Source organism: Sinocyclocheilus rhinocerous, unplaced genomic scaffold (genome assembly GCF_001515625.1).
Source record: "Sinocyclocheilus rhinocerous isolate Xijiao unplaced genomic scaffold, SAMN03320098_v1.1 scaffold491, whole genome shotgun sequence".
Taxonomy (NCBI): domain Eukaryota; kingdom Metazoa; phylum Chordata; class Actinopteri; order Cypriniformes; family Cyprinidae; genus Sinocyclocheilus; species Sinocyclocheilus rhinocerous.
Genome location: NW_015625034.1, coordinates 1,358,714 through 1,383,822, shown reverse-complemented (window position 1 = coordinate 1,383,822; position 25,109 = coordinate 1,358,714). Strand labels below are relative to the sequence as shown.

The 25,109-nt window shown below is 37.3% G+C and overlaps 2 protein-coding genes across 2 annotated transcripts in view; both read right to left on the bottom strand.

The window, feature by feature from the left end:
* Window positions 1-382: 382 nt before the first annotated feature.
* On the bottom strand, window positions 383-2,692 carry LOC107748863 (ribosomal RNA small subunit methyltransferase NEP1-like). Its single transcript, XM_016563850.1, has 5 exons — window positions 2,523-2,692; window positions 2,286-2,387; window positions 1,461-1,602; window positions 1,146-1,354; window positions 383-1,015 (listed from the first exon to the last, which is right to left on the bottom strand). The coding sequence occupies exons 1-5, from the start codon at window positions 2,670-2,672 to the stop codon at window positions 902-904; spliced, it is 717 nt and encodes a 238-aa protein (XP_016419336.1). The 5' UTR covers window positions 2,673-2,692; the 3' UTR covers window positions 383-901.
* Window positions 2,693-7,785: 5,093 nt separating this feature from the next.
* The window catches only part of LOC107748852 (zyxin-like), a 32,792-nt gene continuing 15,468 nt past the window's right edge, over window positions 7,786-25,109 (bottom strand). Inside the window, exons 2-11 of the mRNA XM_016563838.1 lie at window positions 22,223-22,448; window positions 20,156-20,403; window positions 17,417-17,512; window positions 16,407-16,614; window positions 15,853-16,190; window positions 14,904-15,036; window positions 12,516-12,685; window positions 11,233-11,411; window positions 9,833-9,953; window positions 7,786-9,723 (exon numbers count right to left, since the gene is read on the bottom strand). Coding sequence (XP_016419324.1) covers window positions 9,610-9,723; window positions 9,833-9,953; window positions 11,233-11,411; window positions 12,516-12,685; window positions 14,904-15,036; window positions 15,853-16,190; window positions 16,407-16,614; window positions 17,417-17,512; window positions 20,156-20,403; window positions 22,223-22,442 — 1,827 coding nt within the window. The 5' untranslated portion in view covers window positions 22,443-22,448 and the 3' untranslated portion in view covers window positions 7,786-9,609. The remainder of the gene's footprint in view (window positions 9,724-9,832; window positions 9,954-11,232; window positions 11,412-12,515; window positions 12,686-14,903; window positions 15,037-15,852; window positions 16,191-16,406; window positions 16,615-17,416; window positions 17,513-20,155; window positions 20,404-22,222; window positions 22,449-25,109) is intronic.

Here is a 25,109-nt window from a genome sequence, read left to right as displayed (position 1 = left end):
TACTGCCTTGAAAAATATCGGTATCGTATCGAAAACAAAATAAGGGGTATCGCCCATCCCTACTCTTAAAGCAGCACTATGTAACTTTTGGCGCTCTAGCGGTTAATAAACAGAACTGCACACATCCCGCGGAAGAACATTCCAACCGGAGCTACTTCTCTAAGTTTATGTCTATGGCGATTCACGCAGGTATGTGTTACTCCGCAGCAGTGACGACCCGACCAGGCTACAATAGTCCAAATATAAGTACTTATTATAAGTGTACCGTAGTGATACGGAATAAGACAAAAACGCGGTTTGGAAGATGAATTTATGTTGTACTCGCTCATTATATACATTTTGCAAATTTTGAACACAGCAAAAAAGTTACATAGTGCTGCTTTAAGTACAGTCCTGTACCTTTGTCTTTTTGCCTGATTTTCAAATATTTTTTTGCTTAATAGTAATGTAATGCTCTGATTCATCTTATAGCTGGTTGGCTTTGTTTATGTCTTATACTCCTTTAACATGGACGTTTTAAATGGAAAATTGCTTCTGGAAACAAAGGCGGCTGAAAAAGTGGCACGCTGTTGCATGCTCTTGTTTATTGTAGGGAGAAAAAAAGGGCAAAGTGTTGTTACATGTATCAGAAATAGTTTTAAATGCAAATCTGGGTTTATTATTAAATGTATAAACCTATACAAAAAGGAATTGAGGTTTAATACCCCAAATTTTAAAGGGTATAACTGTTTGCTTTAAAATTGTGTCATAATACATGAAATATTCTCCTCTGTTCTGACGTCATATAACACAATTTTTGCTCAAAGGAATGGACCATACACACACACACACAGAGAACGCAGTCCAAAGGTCTGTTCCTCAATCCGGCAGAAACATGAAAGTTCGTAACAGTTTGGTTTTGTCATAACACTCCCCAGACCTCCTCAAACGCTGAACACATCTTGGCACAGGTCAGAGCGGCAGACAGAGGATAGTTACTGATGGACACAGTCTTCTCTGTGTAGTCAGCATTCACCTATGATAGGACGGAGAGACAGATCAGTGATTTATTTCAAAAGCGATGACAATTCACATTTATGAAATTATTTTCTATGCATGGGGAATATATTTCATTTAGCTGTGAGGAGAAGCGGGAACAGACTCACTGTTCCATGTGCAAATGCACCAATGACAACAGTGGCAGGTCCATCTTTAGGGACAATTGTTCTGGGACACACAGCATCTCCTGCTTTGAACGATGTCGAATATCGGGGGCAACCAGGTGGCAGGTGGTCTGACACTGGATTTTTAATCAGCCTTAACAAACGCTGAGGACCATCTGCTGCTCTCACACTCAACTTGTGCAGCAGCTGGACTATAGGAGGGCAAATAGTAGTAAGATAAACTTACAAATGTTTGCATTACAAAACTGTCAAAATTGACTGTTGATTACAGTAAATGCGCAAATGGAGTGAATTTACCCATTAGTCCACAAAATCGTGTAAAAGTGCGAGGAATTCTTGTCTGTGGGTTGATCTCGATCAAAACATTCTTCTCTGTGTGAATGTACACTTGAAGCAGTCCAGCTCTGTTCAAAGGACTGTCCAGTAACATCAACAGGCACTGCGGGAAAGCAGACAGGACATTCAGAGGACAGATATGGGACAAATAAAAATCTCTCGGATTTAAACTAAAATCACATGGTTTTAGTTGACAGAATATCTTTGCAAGACAGCTTGTTTTCTTCATTTTATTCTCAGTGACATACAAGTTAAAACTAGTGCTGTCAAATGATTAATCGCATCCAAACTAAGTTTTTGTTGACATAATATACTGTATGTATGTGTACTGTGTACATTTATTATGCATATATAAAAATACAGACATACAGTATATATATTGAAAATATTTACATGTATATACATTTATATTTTATATTATATATAAATATATTTAATGTATAAACATTACATATTTTTCTTAAATATATACATGCATGTGTTTGTATTTATATATATACATAATTAATGTACACAGTATACACACATATATTATGTAAACAAAAACTTTTATTTTGTATGCGATTAATCGTTTGACAGCACTAGTTAAAACTTACAATTTTTCAACTAAAACCATAGTGTACCTGATCTATAATTTCTCATTAAAAAGTGAATGTGCAAAAATGTATAACTTTTTTATCATATTACACCCTTTTATTAAAAAAATGAGCCTGTTAATATCGAAAACTTAAAATGAACCATGTGTAACTCAGATGACTGCTAACGTAAAGGGTTGAAGAGCTTTACCTGATGTGTGATATCAGGGCGAATCTTCCCAGGGTCTCTTCCACTTTTTATGATCATACTCTTATGCTGATCACAGTTCAGCAACTCAAATGTCTTTCCTACCTGTATAGAGATACGTTTACATTTGAATTCTGAGACATACGGTTAGGATAAATATTATTGATAACGCTCTAGTGGCAATCCAGTGAATAACAACTGATTCCGTTTCAGTCTCTAAAGAGCGTAGTTGTCTTTTACCTTTACGGTTTCAAGAGTCGCTCTTTCTAAAACAACAACAAGACGCTTTTCCGTCATCTGTTCGTGCAAATTTTTTTGCTGTTTTGCCGGTTTTGGGTCATATTCATCTAAATGCTCCAAACCACGCTTGTCTCCAGCGTGTGCAGCCATGTTGACACAGAACCACAACGCATCAAATGTGCGTTTTCTTCTTCTTCTTGTACGATTTAATGGCGGTTGACAAGCCAACTTATGGTGTATTACCGCCACCAACTGGACTGGATCAAATGTGCGTCAAAACAACACGTTTGTTAAGAATGGCGCTTGCTGATGACGGCAATAGGGTCTTATCAAATACTTTATTCACGGTATATAATGTCACCCCGTTGCACACCGTTTCCAGGAAACATGTCGTTCAAACCGGAAACCGTAGCAAAACGGTGCACACCGGTTTGAGCTTGAACTTGCCCCAGGTGTACATTGAACCGTTATTGTTTACAGAGAAGAATTTAGTTCTGAAATACATGAAATGATATTATGAAAACAATTTTAATCTATAAACACAACAATACCTGGATTTGACAATTTTCTCTTAGAAATTGAAAAAATTCAATCATGAGAAAGACATTTGTAAATTATTAGGACTGTCCTGAGTCAAATGATTTATTTACAAAATATTTGTATTTAGCTTTTTTTTTTTTGCCTTTGAGGTTAAGATATATTGTTATTATTGTATATTGAAATTTCATGTATGTGATCATTGAATTTTTGTACTGATTCATGTTCTGCATTAAAACATTAAATGGTATGTTATACTGTATGTATGAAATTCCCTGACTACAGACTAAAAAGCACACATGCAAAAAAATACTTTGTTTCATCCAAATATAATACATTTCAAATATAAGACTGACATTTATGATACATTCAGACTTCAGACCTCAAACTGTATTTACAATAGAGAGAATAAGCGCACATTTATCCATCATTAATGAATTACAACAGGAATCACTTTTACTCTGTGAAATGCTCTCCTTCCTTGGTAAACATAAAATTTACCATAAATCTTGTTTAGTAACCAGTTTAACGGTGGTATTTATAGTAACCACATGTAAACCAGGATAACTTTGTAAACAAATTAAGCTAGTTGTAGTAAAAAAAAGAATGCATGAGATTTCCTCCTTTCCCAAAAATATTTTGATAAATTTTCAAAGTGCTGTGAGAGATCATATCCACCAAGCAGGTTTTAACTGTTCGTCATACTGTACATGAGTTATCAAATGTGATAATATTTCTTAAATGTATGTAGCCTATACGTGACATTTCTAAACCCATTACTTAACAAGTGAATATAAAAAGTTTTATGATCTCTGGAATGACCTTCTCCTTTTTTTACTAAACAGGGAGCAGCTCCAATGGTTCAATAGTCCCAAACTAGCTCCAACAGGTCTCAGCGGAAAAGAGTTCCTCTCAGATTCAGTGCAGTGTTCGACTCTGACACATCTCACGAGGATAACTCTGAGATTTATTCACACAGGTCAGTGGTTTGGGGCAGAAGCGTGAGTTTGAACACAGGACTGTCACCAGGAAGGAAGGTTCAAAGGGCATGAACTCATGGTAGGAGTCAGCATCACACATTACCAGTAACATATTATTTGAACATTATCACACGTGCTTGAGAGCTTATACATTTCTCACTGACATGTTCTCTGTACCTTAGTAAAGGAGGAGAGGAACAGGTGAATGTAAGAGAGGCCTGATAGAGATGAGTCTTCTGGATGCCTTGTGAAACTCATCTTATAAGCCTGTAAAGAAACAAATATCGAACACAAAATGTTGAGAAAGAAAAATGTTGGGTTCATCGCTAACAATGAAAAGAGCATTGTTGTAGATTAGAGCAGGGGTTTTTAAACTGTGGTCCAGGGACCCCCAAGGGATCGCAAGGGAATGTTTGGGGGTTTGTTGAAAGTTCAGAGGGAAAATGTGTTTTAAAAAAAAGGAAAAATAAATAATTATTAAAAATTATATTAAAATGAATGAATAAAATGTGATAAAATAAATAAAATAGTAAATAAACAAATCTGACAGTACAGTACTATAATGAGTAGGGGAAAAAACATCATAATTGTAACGAGGAGTCAGAGGCGTGCGGATCCATTTGCAGCTTTTATTTCAATCAAAGGCAGAGTTAAACAGGCAGTAATCAAACAACAGCGTCACGAACAGCAGGGATAATCCAGGAGAGTAAACAGAGGCAGAGCAAGGGTCGGGGCAGGCGGCAGAGAATCACACTAGTAGTAACAGTCCAAGGTAATACACAAGAGATCTCAAAACGGGATAAATGCTCAGAAATGTAGCCGGGGCAATACAAGACTTCGCGACCACTAAGAGTCTGGGAGCTGCTTAAATGGGGAAGCTAAGGGGAAACACCTGAGCCAGTAATCAGTCCCAGGTACGGGGTGTATGGGAAATGTAGTCCATGAACGTTAGTACTCGGGAGAGGGTGCCCTCCGGAGGCCGTCGGAGAGAGCCACAGAGGCCTGATTTGTGACAATAATATAGTTCACCCAAAAATTAAAATTGGCTGAAAATGTACCCTCAGGCCATCCAAGATGAGTTTGTTTCTTCATTGGAACAGATTTGGAGAAATTCAGCACTACATCACTTTCTCACCAACTGATCCTCTGCAGTGAATGGGTGCCGTCAGAATGAGAGAAATTATAAAAACAGCTCAACAAACAGCTGATAATTGAACATAAATAAATAGACATCAAAGCAGCTTTTCAGGGAAGAGAGTTGAATAGAGTTGTCCTCCTCCAGAAGCGCAGTGCAATGGAACCCTGTGGAAGTTGAACAAATGCGTGTATGGTTTGGCAGATGCTTCTCTGTACTGGTACAACAAGGTCAAGGATACTATGCAGCAGCTAGGAGGTTGTGTGTCAAAGATGGACCCTGCTGTGTTCTACTGGCTGGACGACAGTGGTGAGTTAACTGGAATTCTTGCTTCTCACGTTTATGATTTTTTATGGGGAGGTTCTAAAATGTTTTCCTCCTTGGTCATCCCACATTTGAAAGTTGCTTTTCAAGTTGGACGTGAAAAGCACAACAGTTTCAGTTATGTAGGAATGGAGATCTCTTCTGGAAATGGTGAGATACATGTACATCAAAGCACGTACATAAAAAGTCTTCAGCCCATTGTTATATATCCAGCCAGAGCTGTGCAACGTGAGGCTCCATTGATGGACTGTGGGATCGACATGCTGAGTTCCAAGATTGGCCAAATCTTGTGGGTAGCAAGACGGAGCAGACCAGATGTAATGTGTGACATCTATTCTTGCTTCTACTATGAAACATGCTACTGTCTCAACTTTGCATGATGTAAACAAGCTCATCAGAAAGCTGAAGTCAGAAGAAGTTACTCTGAAATTTCAGAACCTGGGAAAAAACAAGTCCTTGAAACTGTTTGTCTTTAGTGATGTCTCAATGGGAAATCTTCCAGATGGTGGTACTCAAGGTGGACACCTGATCCTGTTGATGGTGGTTGAGGAGATTCCCCACTTTCATGTTAAGCGCTTTGAGTACCCAGAAAAGCGCTATATAAATGTAACTAATTATTATTATTATTATTTGATGGGAGAAGATGGAAAGTTTTCACCTATCTCCTGGCAGTCTAAGAGAGTCAGAAGAGTTGTCCAGAGCACCTTGGCAGGAGAAACATTGGCACTTGCTGATGGCATTGACAATGGGATGTGTTTATCTGCACTTTATTCAGAAATTACAACAGGTGACAGTACATTGAACAACTTGCCAATTGTTTGTGTAACTGACAATCATTCTCTTCTAGATGCTGTGAAGTCTACAAAGTCTGTTTCAGAGAAGAGGCTCCGTCTTGAAATAAGCAGCATAAAAGAGCTGATCCACTCTGGAGGTGTCCAGCAGATTCTCTGGTCCTCTACGAAGAAACAGCTTGCTGATTGTCTGACCAAAAAGGGGCATCTACATTACAGCTTCTAGAGACTCTTAGTGAAGGATTATGGAAACACGACTCAGTTGAAAACAGGGAAAAAATCTTTTAAAGGGGTTTTGATGTCTATATTCAGTCAGACATGTCCCTGTGATGTAGAAATATATGCATGTTTCTCTTTAAGAGTTTTGTTCCTTTTGTTTTTCCCCCTTTTTTGAAATATATGTTTTGTTTTTTTTAAAAAGGGGGGGAAATTGTTAAAGGGTTAGTTCACCCAGAAAAAGCCGCTGGTGGTCCGCTGGAATAACGATGAGCAAAACGGCGGTGAACCGCGGGCGGCGTCCACCGGTGGGCCGCCAGTGGCCCGCTGGTCTTATGTTAGCTATGGGTAACCCGAGTTCAAATCTGGCTTGTGGCGTTTCCTGATCCCATCCCACCTACTTCTGTCATTCCCTGTGACTACCACTGTCCTATTAATAAAACTGGCAAAAGACCAAAAATTAAAAGTAGATAAATCTTGAAAGCCTCACCCGATGAACAGCTGGGTTATCATCCATCCTGTTCTTCTTTCTTCTTTTATGTCCGTTTGGTCAGGATTCTTCCTACATAATGTTCTTCCAGCGAAGCTTTCGATTTCGTCACACTGTTCCTCTTTCTGTTCTATCTCTCCTCCATCAACCACAAGTCATCCAACTACTATCTTCCCACATCACACTCTCTGTTCACTCTTTCACTGACTGATAAACATGTAATGACTTGGCTTCCCACAAGACCCCTCTCTTTTACACATAAACGGGGTATTTCTAGAAATATTTCCCGTATCTCACCATTTCTCAAAATTATGAGGGCCAGAAGATGATTTTCATTTTCTCAAAATCCATCAACTGGAAAAAGTCACCCAAGTTAAACTTGAGGAAACACCAACACTAAATGGAAAACAAAAACTGCAAGTACTTTTTTTTTTTTTTTAAAGTTCCTCAGTGTAGTGGCATAGTTAATATTCATTTAGATACACCTTCAATGTGACATTTTTACATACACAGACGTCGGCACTCCTGGCTATCAGTGGTGTATGTGAGGCTGGGGCGAGCTGAGCTGATAAGAATTGAGGGGGTGTGAGAGGAGCAAAACCACAAAAGAGCACGTCACACATTGCGTGGGAACGAACATGTTTGGAAGCAGTCACATGACAAAAACGTAAACCTATGCAGACCTTCAAAAATACACATTACTTTAAGAAGAAAATGAAACTGACCGAGATGGGAAAATCCATTCAAGATACATCTTTTAGGTCAAAAAGATCAAGAAGCGCTCCGTTTGTCAATTTGATACTTTTATTAGTTCAGAATACAGTACAAATGTGGAAGGGAAAAAATGATAGCAAAAATAACACGTTGGCATACTTTCGACCGTAAACATACACACATTCACATATTAAGAGAGAAATTTAGATGTTCAGTTTACAACAAAGAGACAAAGTACTGATAAATGGTAAATACATGGAGGCTAAACCATAAGTGTTCAAATGGTCAATAACGGCTTACTGAATTCAGCAGTATTGTGATACCAGCATGAAAATGAGGCAACCGTGCAACATAATGTATAAAAACACTGTAATAACAATAACAACAAATCATGCATAATGTGTTGGATTTGGTCAACTTTTTTTATGATGGCAGCCATCGTTTTATTCGATTATATCAAATACGAGAATTTCTTGGTTAGTCAAAAGTCAAGATACAATGCCAGGAAGGGAACACACATTGAGGTGCAAAGATAAATAAAACGTTTCTGAGCTACTGTATGTAAATACAGATGTAATTCTTAAAATAATATCAGTGCTACCTTAAAGCCAAAATAAGTGGTGTTAGTGAGACAGTAAAAACACAACAAAACACAAAACAAAACAAATGAACTAAAATGCCAAATGTGGGAAACCTGGAATTCTGCGCAGTAATCACAGGGAATGCTGACTGTTAAAAATAAAATATTTCAATTTGTTCAGAAACATGTTAGTTTGTCTACAGTAACACTGTTGTTTTTAAACAAAAATGATAAAATGAACTGTACAGCTTTTGTGATGTTGAATGAATTTTGCTATATATAACCTAAGGCTCTAGTTAAGTATATTCCAAAGCTTTTGTGTAGATAATACGATCTATAATCCAGATGTTTTTAAAAAGCTTTAGCTACAATGTCATAGACTTATTATTAAATATAACAACAGGCTCAGTGACTGATGTACTTTTCTTTGGAAATACTTTTTAATCGTCAATTCGACCTACAATTGTGCAATCGCTAAATATCTCTGGTAATATGTGGAATGAAAACCAACTGAACTGATACTGGCTATGATAATCAATGCAAACTTAATCAACTGTATCATCACATATTTCGTTCGATACGTTTTAGGACAAAACAAATGTGCTTTTTAAAATATTTGCTCATTTACAAGTAAACAGTTCTATAAACGAAGCATGCATGACAAATACATAAATTGCGTTGTTCTTTCGCCTTTCCCTGCCTTTGTTTTTGCTTATTTTACGTTTGTCTTGACTACATTTCACACAGAGCCCTTCTCATCAACTACAAGGTATGTTTCGGAAAGCCTTATTGAAAATGCATGGATGGCTGTGGATATACAGATGTTACATCTCGCCTCAGTAGCTGTGGTACAATTTATGGATGTTCTGAAGTTTTTTAAAGGCATGCTGGGAGTCGTACAGCTCGCTGAACTGAGATGGCAGTGCAGTACATTACTTCTGCACCGAGTCAACCACTACAGTAAAAATTCAAGCCTAAAAATCACTTCTCTAACACTTTACATATCAATCTAGGGGTAAAAACTGTGTTTCATGTAACATTCAACATGGAGGCACTAACATTGTGCTCGCACACATCAAGCCCTATCAGAAAAAAGCCAGGGCAAGCTATTAACCGAGCTCTGAATAAGGCCATTCAGAAAAAGCAGCAGAGCTTTGTTGAGAAAAGGCGAAACTGTCATTGAGCAAACATGAGGAAAATGAGAATGTGAAACGGAAGAGAGAAGTACAACACTCACAAACGCATACGGCAAATACATTTTTAACGCTGAGCCAATTATGTGTTTTAAATTTGGTTTAGGTTTGTGGCAAGTTCCACCAATCAGTGTTTGGCCTGCTTGGCACGTTGGGTATGGCACTTCATGCACAGAATTCTGCCATCCAATGGATAGCAGCCATCAGCGTCTGCCTCTATGGAAAGGGGACGAGCACAATCCTGCAATGAAAGGGAGTCAACATTTTTTATTTGAAATGTTTAAACATGATTCTTCTAATTTGTGGCTGGAACAAATAGGTAAAGATAACAAATGGAAGTGTCTTCGCACCTCACATCGGTAGCACTTCAGGTGAAAGTTCTTCTCTAAGGCAACAACCCTGACTGTCTCTTCACTTCCAGGGTCGGGAACAATCGGCTCATTGCAGCTTACGCAAAGAGGAGAGAAACGGCTGAGGGAGAGAACAAGAAGGAGAGAAGTTAAGACATATAAAACCTTGTTTTTAATATTATATAACATTTTATATGGGTGTTTATTCAACTTCAGGCACTTTTATGATCCAAGTGTTCATTTTTGTCCCTATTCTATTCTAAATTGTGTGCTCTATGAAAGTCACATTTATTTTTCTATTTTAAGAAATGACTTTAGTTTATAGATTTTATTTTACGCCTATCCTAGTCAAAATTTCAGTCTTAAAATACGATAATCCATCATAAAAATGACATTAGAAAACATGATTGTATAAAGTGAAAATGATTTTATACAAATTACAAAAATGCCCAAATTGCATAATTTCCACCACACTAAACAACTTTGCTCCAATAAATGATAAAAAGAACAAAGGCAAAAACAGCAGGTGCAGTATTCTCTAGCCTTCATCTCCACGCCATACACACACAGACTCAACACTCCTCATTACCTCCGGTTTGAATTGAAACACAGCCATTCACATCTATTGCCATAAAAGAACTTTTGAATGTTCTCAGTTATTCTTACTATGTAATATGTGATTATAAAGCAATAAAATCCAGCCATGGAACTAAAACCTAAAAATATTAAAAAAAAAAAAAAAAAAATGTATTTATTTATTTATTAAGTAATATACTTGTTTATGAAGGAAGCACATCTGAGACGTGATGTATGAAGACAACATGTAATAACACTTGTGAACAAATTTTTGTGCATCATTTCCCATCTGAACTGTAATCCAATTACACAAAAAGTATGAAAATATTGTGTAATAACTTTCCATCAAAATAAATAACTTTGCCCCTAATAACGTGCCCTCAACAGTAATGTCCTTTTATCAAAGCATGTCTGAAAAATTAAAATAAATGAGACATGATGTGTGAAGAAAAAAGGTAATTTGTGAACTAAACAATTTTGTGCATCACTTTCAATCAAGGTGTAATTCAATTACACAAAAACTATGAAAATACCTTTTAATTGTGTGTATTTTGAATACATAAAAATCTAACTTAAACATGGACATTCCAAAAACATAAAAAGACATTTCCACAACAAAACGTACCCCAAATTAGATAAACTAATTTTGAAACTTGTGTTTTAAGGAAGTGTCGTTTTATAGGCCCAATAGCTGAAGAACAACCCATATAAAATCTCACTGATTTGTTCATAACTTTGATGACTGATTAAATGTGATAATTAGTTCAATTGCTCTAGTGTATAACTGAGAGCTGTGACTGGTCTGTGATTTGGTGATGGCTCACCGATGGTAATCTTTGACACAGTAGGGGTTGTTATTGTCATCGGTGATGAATGGAGCGCCCTCCAGGGTGCAGCCGCAGGTAGTGCAGAGGAAACAGTGGGCATGGAAACACTGGCCCACCGCTTTCAGGACACGATCTTTGATCCGCTCCCCACAGCGAGAACACACAGACAGAGAATTCTGGAAACCCACACGAAGACAAACAGTAAGAAAAACAATGCTACGCTTTAATGAACAAAATGGGTGAACAATGTCAGAAAACATAACGAGTTCCCACGTTAACAAAGTATGCCATGTGGATAACAGTGCATATTTTTGTTTTTCTGATTCCAAAAAATGTAAACCACAAATATGTAATTTCACATGTCTCACCATGTAGCAGTCCTCGCACTGAGGCGTTCCTTCATGGTCGTAGAACTGCATGCCCTGTAGGGGGCGCCAGCAGGTCATGCAGCAGAAACAATGGGAGTGGAAGAGTTTATCCATCGCTCTTACTGCTGGCTGAGATCTAGACAGAGCCTCTCCACATTTACCACACACCTCTGAAAGGAAAAATATGTTCATATTAATGAAAAATAGAGATTGGGGATAAAGAGTGATTTATGAGGTAAAGAAAGATTAATTATGGAGCAGTAAACAGAGATTAGTCTCTGGAGTGACAACTCGGTGACTGGAGAGGTCACTGTTGTATCTTAACAGCTCAGCCTCACTAATTGACAAAAAGACCCCCCGCCTTAAAGGGTTAGTTCACCCAAAAATGAAAATTAGCCTGGGTTTTACTTACCCTCAAGGCATCCTAGGTGTATATGAATTTCTTCTTTCAGAAGAATCCAATCGGAGTTATATTAAAAAATTGTCCTTGCTCTTCCAAGCTTTATAATGGCAGTGGGTGGGTGTTTTTGTTCAACAGTCCAAAAGTAGTCAAATAAAGCGCATCCATCCATATTAAAACGTGCCTCATACGGCTCCAGGGGGTGAATAAAGGCCTCCTGTAGCGAATCGATGCATTTTTCTAAGAAAACTATCTATATTTAAAATGTTATTAACACTTTTCTCTCACTTCCACTAACTGTTATACGTGCAAGCCGTTCCGGGAGGATGACGTAGGACGTATGTCTGTGTTCGTCATTAATCAACAGCGCGTGCGCTATGCATACGTCCTACGTCATCCGCCCGGAACGGCTTCCACATATGACAGTTAGCAGAAGTGAAAGAAAAGTGTTTATAACATTTTAAATATGGATATTTTTCTTACAAACAAATATGTAATTTCACATGTCTCACCATGTAGCAGTCCTCGCACTGAGGCGTTCCTTCATGGTCGTAGAACTGCATGCCCTGTAGGGGGCGCCAGCAGGTCATGCAGCAGAAACAATGGGAGTGGAAGAGTTTATCCATCGCTCTTACTGCTGGCTGAGATCTAGACAGAGCCTCTCCACATTTACCACACACCTCTGAAAGGAAAAATATGTTCATATTAATGAAAAATAGAGATTGGGGATAAAGAGTGATTTATGAGGTAAAGAAAGATTAATTATGGAGCAGTAAACAGAGATTAGTCTCTGGAGTGACAACTCGGTGACTGGAGAGGTCACTGTTGTATCTTAACAGCTCAGCCTCACTAATTGACAAAAAGACCCCCCGCCTTAAAGGGTTAGTTCACCCAAAAATGAAAATTAGCCTGGGTTTTACTTACCCTCAAGGCATCCTAGGTGTATATGAATTTCTTCTTTCAGAAGAATCCAATCGGAGTTATATTAAAAAATTGTCCTTGCTCTTCCAAGCTTTATAATGGCAGTGGGTGGGTGTTTTTGTTCAACAGTCCAAAAGTAGTCAAATAAAGCGCATCCATCCATATTAAAACGTGCCTCATACGGCTCCAGGGGGTGAATAAAGGCCTCCTGTAGCGAATCGATGCATTTTTCTAAGAAAACTATCTATATTTAAAATGTTATTAACACTTTTCTCTCACTTCCACTAACTGTTATACGTGCAAGCCGTTCCGGGAGGATGACGTAGGACGTATGTCTGTGTTCGTCATTAATCAACAGCGCGTGCGCTATGCATACGTCCTACGTCATCCGCCCGGAACGGCTTCCACATATGACAGTTAGCAGAAGTGAAAGAAAAGTGTTTATAACATTTTAAATATGGATATTTTCTTTCAAAAACATCGATACACTACAGGAGGCCTTTATCCCGGAGCCGTGTGAGGCACATTTTATTATGGATGGATGCGCTTTATTTGACTTCGTTTGGACTGTTGAAAAAAAAAAAACACCCGCCCAATACCATTATAAAGCTTGGAAGAGCAAGGACAATTTTTTATATTACTTCGATTCACCTAGGATGCCTTGAGGGTGAGTAAAACATGGGCTAATTTTCATTTTTGGGTGAACTAACCCTTTAAAAACATTCTTGACCAATCCTACCTTAGCACTGTTGCCATTCACCATATAGAGTGCAACAGCTGCGTTGCAGAAGAAAAAATCCCATTCATTTTCTCCACAGAGGAACTGATTTTTAACAATAACTTATCGACGGTGTTTGCTTTTGTTAAAGCCGTCAGTCTGCATTATTTCAACTTAGTTTTAAATAGCCATGTTTAACAGTGCCATGTTAAAAAAATTCATTATCTATGATTTTGCAAAAACAACATTGGACCAGACTGAAAAAAAAAAACAAATTTTCAGAATATGTTTTGTGTTCCACATAAAATATGGTCATATGAATCACCGGCTCGCTGGACGACCCTTGATTTAAAAGTATAAACTATTTAAAGTCAAAGTCAGTTTGATCAGGTGGACCTCGAATTCTCAGATCGAGTTCTTTTAGAACCTGAGCTAGAAATAAACCTGAATGAATTAATAATGATTAATTCCCTTACAACTGAGTAAAAATTATTACATAGGTTTGAAAACAAATGAAGGTGAAAAAATACTCTTGAATTGTCATTTTTGGATGAAGTAGCTCTTTAACAGCTCTTTTTGTGATGTTTGCCCGACTGAACAACAGCAACCAAGGGGGCGGGGCTTAGCAAAGGGTCATAACAAACTGGGCAATAAAGAACTAAATCAATCTATAAACAAGAACATACCAGGCTTAAAAATAAACCTACAAACACTGAACATAAAAACACCAATCAAACTGCTTATTTCAGCTGTATGTGAAAGTAGGCTGATCAAATCAAAAACTGATCAAAAAGTATTTTTTAGCTTTCACCTGCACACACATCTAAGCTACTAAGTAAAACAAACCCTCGATACTGACAAAGACAAAGTGAGATCATTACAACACTCATCCAAAGAGATCCAGACATGGGAGAGGTGAAGCGCTGTGCTGTTTAGACACTGATAATAGAGTAATAAACTGAGATAGAGAAGCTATATCAAGCTGAACACCTACACAGACTGATAAAGAGAGAAGGAGACGGAGAAAGAGCAAGAGACGTCTGGCACCATCGCACAGTCAGTGTTTATCACAGCTTGTCTGCTGTGCGTTAAACAAGAGCCATATGGATGTCTATGAATGAGGCTTAAATTAACATCAAAAACCAGGAAATCACTGAAATTAAAATGAATAAAAAGATCAATGAAATCTTAAGGGTGTGGGTGTGTACACAAGGTGGAGCGAAATTTGTGTGTAGGAGGAGAGCTGATAGTGTTTGTGTACCTGTAGCTGGAGAGGGGATCACAGGAGGATGTTTGTCCATGTCTTTGATAAAGTCCTTAGTCATTTTCTCCAGCTCTTCTACTTCCCTCATAGTGAGAGGAGCTCCACCAGGACCTGAACCTGAACCAGACACCTGAAATACAACAGCATCAGAAATAACTCCATTCAAACAGTGTTTTTATTGATTTATATTTGCAAACTTTATACCTTGTATCTTTTAAGTATCCTTAAAAACATCTTTTATGTTCACCAAGTCTGCATTTTCTTGATCAAAAACACAGTAAAAACAGTAATATTGTGAAATATTATTACAATTTAAAAGAAGTTTCTATTTGAATATATTTTAAAATATAATTTATTCCTATGATGGTAAAGCTGAATTTTCATCAACATTACTTCAGTGTCACATGATCCTTCAGAAATCATTCTAACATGCTGATTTGGTACTCAAGAAGCATTTCTTATTACTATCGATGGATTAATTTTTAAGATTCTACGATGAACAGAAAGACGAAAATGAACAAAATGAATTAGAAATAGAAATCTTGCACTTTCGATCATTTTAATGCATCTATGCTGAAAAAAGAATTTTCACCATTCAAAATCTAACCAATAACTTCTTTGCATATTAAATTTATTGTCTTTTATTTTATGCTTCTCTTTAATCATTTACACTGCAAAGTCAGTTCTGCATCAATTCTTATTCCCAATCATGTGCAGTGATTGTCATGACACCAAAATGTAAGACAGCTCTAACACAGCACTTTATTTACCAAACTAAAGCCTAAAACTTAACCTAACCAAAGCCATAAAACTAGTCTTTTACCACCTTGAGAATACTGGTACTTTCTTCAGGAAATATCTTTATTTTCCAGTTCTTTTGACTTTGTTACCTTACCTTATCTTTATTTATATAACTGCATCACATAACAATCTGAAGCACACCCACCTTCGGAGGAACAGTGTTTCCTGCTGATCTGTTGAATGACGAGACGGGTGATGTCTTGGGTGCAGCAGGAGAAGGCGGAGCAAAGCTTTGCTGACTGCCAATGGGAGATGTTTCAGAGTGACTGAATGTAGGTGCAGGGGTGGAAATATTCGCTGGTGGAGGAACAGGGGCAGGAGGGGCGGCAGGTGGAGGTGGTGGGAAAGAGCTTTGGGCGGGGGTTTTAACGGCGTGGTTAAACCCTCTTGCGCCTCCAGAAGGTGCTGGACTAACTGTTTTGGAACCAAAATTTGAATTCAGCTGACTGGGAGGGAAGTTGGTCTTTGGAGCAACAGCTGGGCCTTTAGTAAATGCAGGGGCAGGAGGGGCGGCAGGTGGAGGTGGTGGGAAAGAGCTTTGGGCGGGGGTTTTAACGGCGGGGGTTTTAACGGCGGGGGTTTTAACGGCGTGGTTAAACCCTCTTGCTCCTCCAGTAGGTGCAGGACTAACTGTTTTGGATCCAAAATTTGAATTCAGTTGACTGGGAGGGAAGTTGGTCTTTGGAGCCACAGCTGGGCCTTTAGGAAATGACTGTGCAGGTGCGGGGGCAGATATTGTGTTCTGATTGGCCGGTCGTGTTCGGGCACGTAGCTCCTCAGCCCAAGGGGCGGGGGGAGGACGATCCTGCAGCTCAGGAGGGGGCAGAAAGGAAAGGGCAGGCTTAGGAGCGGTCGGTGGTGGTGCTGCAGGTTTTGGCGCTGGTGCTGCTGAAAACTGGCTTGGCAACTGAGCAAACAAACACAAATAGATATACATCACACATCTGATGGGGAAAAAGGAACTCAAAAGTCTTACAAAATCTGTAAATTGTGGCGTCAGAATGTTGCAAGATTAAGATTGTGAAAAATAATTGTTCCTCTATTATCCAGTTATGGACATGGAAAAGTGAAACAAAATGCTTAGTTTAAGTCAGTTTAATTTCTTAATTTGTGAAAATATTATAATGGGATTACAGAATCAATGTATGAATCTATTTTAGATTTTTATTTTCGCATCGTTCATTTATTTTTATTTTTTTTACATTGATTCATTTTAAATGTATATTTATTTTAGTCAATATTACGATATTTATATTTATTATTTTATATTTCGGCTTTATATTGGTCATCAGCCTCTTTGCACTCTAAAATACTGACATCAGCCATCAAAAATTCCATGTCTGTTGAACCCTACCAAAAATGTATACTTTTTATTTTTATTTTTTTACTCATAATAATATTGACTCACCCTCACCTTATGCTAGAGAGTCATTTGGACTACTTTTACCGTGTAGTTTTGTAATATTTCATCACTGTATGCTTTCATTGTATGTGAAAGAGCAGCGTGAACATTCTACTAAATATCTCTTTTTATGTTCTACTAAAGAAAAATGTCATACAGTTTTGAAGTGACATGAGGGTGAGTAAATTATACAGAATTGTCATTTTTGGGTAAACCATCCCATTAAGGTTTAAAAAAAATTAAAGAAAGATAGCTGAACCCTGAAGGTCAAGGTTACAACATCAGAGGTCAAAGGCTCTGCAGTTACCTTCGGACTGAAAGGTCCACTCGTCTCCATTTCTGATAACATATCGGTCAAAGAGCCCAACTGCCTGTCAAAACTGGTCTGTTTCTCAAACACCCTCTATGGAGAACAAAACAAGACAATGTTGGAGATCATTTGAGAGACAATATGAGTGTGGCGTGTAGGAGAGGTCAGAGAGGATGTGGTCTAGGAGAGGAGAATAACAAGAAAGGGTGAATCAGCCATGAAACCAGATGTAGTGTCAAAAAGAGAACAAGAGTATATCAAATATGAGGCAATAAAAGGGTGGGATATAGTACAAAGCAATAAAACAGGAATATGTGAAACAGAAAATGACAGGGTCATTTAAAAAAAATCCAGAGAACATTAAAAGTGTGAAGAACATAAATAAGGATGCCTTTTGAGAAGTGTTCCCAGATTATAATTAATGCCTAGTTAAAGTCATTTGATCAAATGATATGTGAAAATAAAAGGGTAGAATTTGTGAATCCAAAATGAGAGGGATGACGCTCTTAGAAATTTAGAAGAGCTGAGAAAGACAAACAAATTACAGCCTTGCTCTGAGAAAACCACAGCACTGTACAATCACCGCACAATGTTCAAAGAAGAAATATGCACTTTCTGACAAATAACTGCACTGCTTGACAGTGGAAATGAAAGAGCCATCACAAGCCTTAACATTTAATAAACGTTCGGGATCAGGCACTATGGTGGTCAGCTACTCAAACAGCAACCGACTAGTTAGATTGATGTCTTTGGTCATTCATAGCAACTTGTATTGTTTATTGCATCAATTTAATCAATTACTGCATATATTATCATCTTATGAAGTGAAAACCTGTGTTTGTAATAAATTCATCAAGATATCAAACTTCAAACCGTCCCCTATCCATAATATTGCTTTCTCCAGTGAAAGTGTTGTTTTGTCTGAATCAGCAGAGAAATATGCACAAGCAAAAAAATGCACTTTTTCATTGAAGCAAGCTTTATTATGAATCATGGACTGGAATTTTAGCCAGAAGCAACAGCTTAAAATTAAAACACCACCCTTTTTTCCTTATAAGCATGCAGCTTTTTACTTCACAAGCCATTAACTGATCAACTGTAGTCGTGTGGATTATTGTGATGTTTTATTTGAACTCTCATTCTGACGGCACCCATTCACTGCAGAGGATCCACTGGTGAGCAAGTAAAGTAATGTTGAATCTGTAAAAATCTGTTCTGATGAAGAAACAAACACATCTACATCTTGGATGGCCTGAGGGTGAGCATATTTTCCGCAAATTTTCACTTCTAGGTAAACTAGAAATTAACCAGTCATTTAAGCAACCAGTCAGCAAGCTTTGTGCGTCTGTAAAATGAAAATGTTCACAAAAATGTTTATGCAGTGGATTCACACTGGAGTTTTACTGTTCTTTTAGTAGCGACAGCAGGTCTGTTTGATTGAACAAGGCGCTGTGAGATTGATGATGTAGCCCAATTACATCGCACTCACCACAATAACACTTCCATAAATAGAGCCAGGGCTTATATGGACATGTCAGCAGGCAGCATGCATAACTGCGTCTCACAGGATAGCAGAGTTTACTGCAGCAAACTGCTCAATTCAACCTTCCTTTCTTCATTTACACAAAGAGAGTCATTAGAATTGCATAAGACTATGTAAAACGCACTAGTTTGAATGCCATGTCCGGCCATAATGAGTGAGAATTAGTGATGCACCAAAATTTTGGTAAACAAAATGGTTGGCCAAAATCTTTGGCTAAAACATGACGGTTTAGTCTGCGCGAATGTTTAAAAAAAACTTCCAGTCAATAGGCTTTTCAAAATCTAAAATATTGCGAAACAGGCGCCTTTGTATTTCCTTTCTAAACAATCTTCTGCAAAAATCTAAACGACGGTGGGGAGCGGTGCCGCGGTAGGCAAATGACGTAACCGGTGTTGCGGCTTAACACCGGTATAACCGAAAACACCGTCTATCGCAGCAAACCAAGTTGAAAGAAACATAACTTATTGAAATGTATCATGTCTTACGTAATAGCTCAATCAGTGTTTCAACAAAGGAAAAATGTCAATAAAACAGCTTGTAAACAATGTGTCACATAACGTTATATTTCATAAAAACCATTCAAGGTCAATAACTCGTTAGTTAGCTAGAAAAAGAAGAGCATTTAGCCAAATACTGCATAACTTTACAAATTAATTACATTTTTATTTAACCTGCTAATGATGTCTTTATTATTTATGGTATATTTGAATAAATATGTCATGGAAGAAAAGTTTTTTTTACTACAGCCACCATTTAAATGTTTATATTTCAACAAAGTAAAAAAGTAAAAAAGAAAAAAAAAAAAAAAAAAGAGTAAAAAAAAAGTTAAAAAAAAAAAAAAAAAAAAAAAAAAGAGTAAAAAAAAAGTTAAAAAGTTGCTCTAAAAATGACTAATATGCAATTTAAATGTTTGTATACAACTCAGTTTTAATTTGAAATGTTGATTAAATTTAATTAGATTAACTTAATCGTTATTTCAGTTTCAGTAAAAAATTCATTGTGGTGAAATCACTCATCAGAATGGAGTTATCTAGGTATTAAAGGGAAAAACTTGTAGTCAGTATAGTGCGAAAGCATTTTAATCATAAAGGAAAAGTAAGAAATTCATAAAGGTTGAAAACGACGTAAGGGCAAGAAAAGACTTGTAAAGATTAAAATCAAGTTGAAATGAAATCAAGTATTTGGAAACCTACCTGAGAGCTGACACCTGCACCGGTCTCAGGGAGAGGAGGAGGTGGTGGTGGGGGTGGGGGGAAGGAGGCAGAAGGTGCGGAGGTTAATTCCTCGGGAGGTGCAGGGAGGTTCAGGTCTTCTGCAACAGGGGGCGGGGCTGGGAATGCAGGAGGAGGGGCATCAGATGCAGGGGGTGTGATCTGGCATTCTGGAGGAGGGGCTGGAAGCTCTGCATCATCCAGTGGAGGAGGAGGAGGGGGTGGGAAATCTAATGAACAGAGGCAGTGAATTTCATTACACTCGCACCAGTTCACAATAACAAAACAATCTGTTTCTGCATTGTTCATTCAACTCTACACAAAGCATGATAGCATAGCTTATAACATACTGCACGTACACTAGCATACATTGTAGGGCTGTCAAAATGGCTGAAAAAACGAAATTCGAATTTTTTACTTAAATATGATCAATAATCGAATTATATTCGAATTTAAAAGGCATAATTTCATTTAGGGGGAAAAAAGCTTTTGGCTTCTCTCCTGAGGCCACAAGAGGGCGCATCGAGCAAAATATTATGCACGTTTCTTCAAAGCATAATAAAATAACACGACTATCTTTGAAAAAAGTGCATAATGTTTTAAATAAGGTTTATAAACCTTATATAACTAATAAAGTTGCTTAAACAATTAGAAACAAAAGAGCATCATGCATGTATGTATAGTTTAATACAAAGGACCGAAAACCAGTCACAAAGAGTACTTTCTTCATTTAAAAACTTGAGATGCAGTGGGATGGGGGAAAACCCGCCATAAAGTCTTGAGAGATGTTTTTGAAAAGTTGAACTTACATTAATTTTACATTAACGAGACGCGAGTGCAGCGGTGATAGATGTCCCTCGAGAAAATGCGATAAATATGCGCTCTGTGTGAACGGCTTGGTTTCGGTTTTGACGTAAACAACATCTTCCCCCGCATTTATTGTTCTCTTTTTCTGCAATATTTTGAATGAACAACGCAGAAGCGCCGCATCTAGTGGGTTCAACTGGATAGGATAACAAAAGCATTCAAATGCAAAGACACTTACATCGTCGTCGCATTTCGTGCGCCACTGATAATACTGCCTGACGCACACCTAAAATTCGAATGCAACGTTTTTGCATTCGAATGTGGATTTTTATTTTAAATTCGACAAAGTTTTTTTGACAGCCCTAATACATTGTTGCTTCTCTCACATATGAGAAAACAACAATTTAGATCATTAGGGCTGGTATTTGAGAGAATTACTACAATTGTGCAATCTGTTGCAGTAATTGCAAAGATAAACAAAGCTTAAGTCTGAAAAACAAGTAGGGTTAGCTTTCTTAAAAGCACCTCACATTCATTGTATAATAAAGGATCAACAACCTATTACTGATACCATAATGAAGTAAAAAAAATACATTTTTAAAAAATTAAGAAATGAAATAGTTTAGTGTAATATTTTATTATTATTTCTTTAGGTATATATATTTTTTTATTAAATTAAAACATCTTTTAACATGATTGCATCAAAGCCTATAAATATTTGAAATCAATGTCATGTGGTGCAAAAATCATGCAAGAAAAACTTTAAACAGGAAATGATATCAGAGAAATAGAACTGCAGATACTCATGAGTGAAGATCAATAATTTTCTTAAAATATCAGATAATTTAAACTTTTTATAAAAGGCAAGGCTAATTCAGTTAGTAGAATTACATGTGGTGCAACTCCCTGAAAACTTGAAATATTTATTAATTAATACATGATATTGGTGTAAAAAATACCCTGAAAAATATATTTACTCTTTTTTTATTTTTTATTAATGATTGTGTACACTCACATGTACTTAAGATGTATGAAAAAAACACCTTTTTTTATTTTTTATTTGATTGTTACACTACATGACATTTTAGAGTTGTTAAAATAAACCTTTTCTGAAAATGTTACAAGTTTTCTAAATTCACATAAAACATTTATACAAAGAGCACATTTATAAAAAAATTTGGCACATATGAGATTTTTAAAATACTTTTTTAGATCTTTAAATGACACTTTTCATTGCCTTACCCTCACAAAGAGTTGAAGGGAGCGGGGGCATCTCTCCAACTCGTCCAATAACACCAGTGCTTACAAATGATGAGGGCTGTGATGGGGCCATCTGTCCTTTGGGGCGTGGCGGAGCGACAGACGCAAACTTTTTGGGTTGGTTGTAGAAAGAAGGAGCGGTCACTTTGAGGGAGACGGAGGAAGTGACCACAATAGGCTTGCCAGTGCTAGAGTCAGCCATCTTGATCTGAAAATGACAACAATATGTAGGTCGATGAAGTGTTACATTTCAGATGACTTTTTCGGCACAGTTAATGTCCAAAATGTTGTGACGCAAACAAAAAACCACCAGGATGGATCTTGGTTGCATAGTTCGGATTTACAGCATATGGAAAATCTTTTCGTAAGTGGTCTGTAGCTTTGGTGCCTGAATCAGTTTTGCTCCTGCGGAATCGGTTCTCAAGAGAGCCGCCCACCTGGATGTAGGTTAGTCAACCATCTGGGTTAAATTTGAACATGTTCCTTTGAAACACCCTGAACGTGAGCGGGAAATTCCTTTCATGAAAGAATGGCTGGTATATATGTATCAAATGGTGCTGAAGATGTGGTGAGCATCTGACTTCACAGTAATTGCAGGGAAGTACATACATCATGGTAAACAATGCTGTTCCCCGATTCGTCATAACTAAAGTTCCTTTTTTAAACTTAAACTAACGTGAACGAGTTACAAACAGTTCAAAGTCCAACAAGAAGGAAACACGTCTGAAAACGTTCTGTGTACTCAAACACTTTGCATAACTTGGGTGAGGTTTAACAAGGAAATCCTTTACCAAAATTCTGGAAAAATGATTTTCATGAATTAGGTGCCAAGCATTTCACTTCTCATTTTGTGAATCTCAGGTACTTTTATGTTGTCTATATTTATGTTGACTTGTTTCATATCCGCACTTTGTTTAACTTGGTTTCATATCCAGAGAGAAAAGTCTCACTCTCAGAATTCGGCTTTCAACAATTCTTTTCCTAAAGGGTTCACACAACACTTTTTAAAAATAATTTTGTGTCCTCTTATGTCCATTTATAGGCCTAATCTTATTAAAATATGAGTGGTTTAGACTTTATCAGTGTTTTCACCATTTATCTAAGCCGTGATATCCTGCTTGCTCCTGCGTCTTTAAAAAATGCCCTCTTTATTTGTTAATTGAGCAATAGTTTTAACCGCCCATACTTCAACAACAGCCTCTCTGCAAAATCTGTTTATGCTCAGACTGAAATGAACATGGGTTTTGTTAAAATAAACCTTGTCCACTTATTCGTACTATTAGGATGCATCAGAAGGATGTGCAGAGTAGTAGGTGCTACACAAAACCAGTAACAGCACAAACTTTCACATGTTTTACTTCATTAATTCATCTAGTGTTTAGGTAGTGGATACTGAAAAAAAAAAAGTAACAATACCAGCCTTTCTGCTGATAGGCGCTGCTTTTAAATGCATATTTATGTGAGCATTCAGAAGCTATGTTTTCATCCACCTATCTTTATGCGCATTTTGGGATATCAGATTTAAAAAAATGCTGGATGGAAATACAAAGATGCACATAAATTCTAAAAATGCTTATGTGCTCAACTAAGTAGGATAAATTTCTTATCCGGTAAGAAAACATGCACATAAACTACGATGGAAACACTTTTGCAGAATAAATTCCTTAATGCGAAGGGACAGCATAAAACTGAACCAACCAACAGATCGAAAAGCTAATTTTGTCATTCTAAAATACTTGAGCAAAGTCTCGTCAAAGTACTTCATTATAATTAACTCCCAGAACTGCGTTCTTAAACAGCAGGCTCTGAAAATAAGATAACATGACCGCGTTTCGTCTGTGCGCTCTGAGGCTCGTAATTTATTGTATACAAAAAAATATTATATACAGTGCCTTCTCCTACTGCAGCAAATGTAATTTTTCTTCATGATATTTAACGCAAGTTAATCGGGAAGTGACAATATTGTTCTCTTCAACTCACTGGATGGAAACGGTGCTTTATTCGCAAATGTTTTATGCGATATTCCAATTTTGTGCACAAGTTTAATTCGTAACTTTGGATGGAAACAGCTATTGAAGAGCTTCAGAGGATTCTATTTGCAATGCTGTTTTTGAAGCGTTCTGCTTTGTAGCCAAACACAGACATGTCTGTTGATCATGTGAACACAATGGCCTGCTAGAGGATTTTATGTTAGTCAGAAACCGTTTCAAAACTTTACTAAAACATTTTAGATCAGCTATATTAGCTTACAGAGTTCTGCATTCTCACAAATTATTTCATTATAACCAACAAAGTGTAAACATGATATAAATAAGACATTCTTTATGTAGTGTATTCCAGCCTTCAGTTTCATAAGATGCTCTAATGGGAATTACATGTTTTGAGCTTTGAGAGTTATGTTTTCATAGTACAAGATGCCCTTTTATGTCAAAAGATAAAGGGAAAATATTATTCGTCATGATAGCACCCTTTAAAATTATGTACTTACAGGACACCGCAGAACACAGATGGTCAAAAACACAGTACAAAGATACAAAGTCCTCTTGTTGGTGGATATTATAACACATAATTTCTGTTTTGATTGTGTGCACACAAGCAAGTTCTCCAAACCGAGGTTATCGGGGTTGAAGTCATACCATGACTTTCCCATTATGAGGCCTCGGGGTACAGTCAACTGAGCCTCAACTAGAAACAGTTAAAGTGCTTGAGACATGTGGATGTGATATACCGCAGAAGTGCTCTCATGGCATGAGTTATGTGCAAATATTTACCTCAAGCATGTTTGCCATTAAAAACGACGGCATTACCTCATTCCCCTTTTCCTCCTCCTGCTGCTGCTGCTGAGCCAAGTCTCATATGACCCTATGAC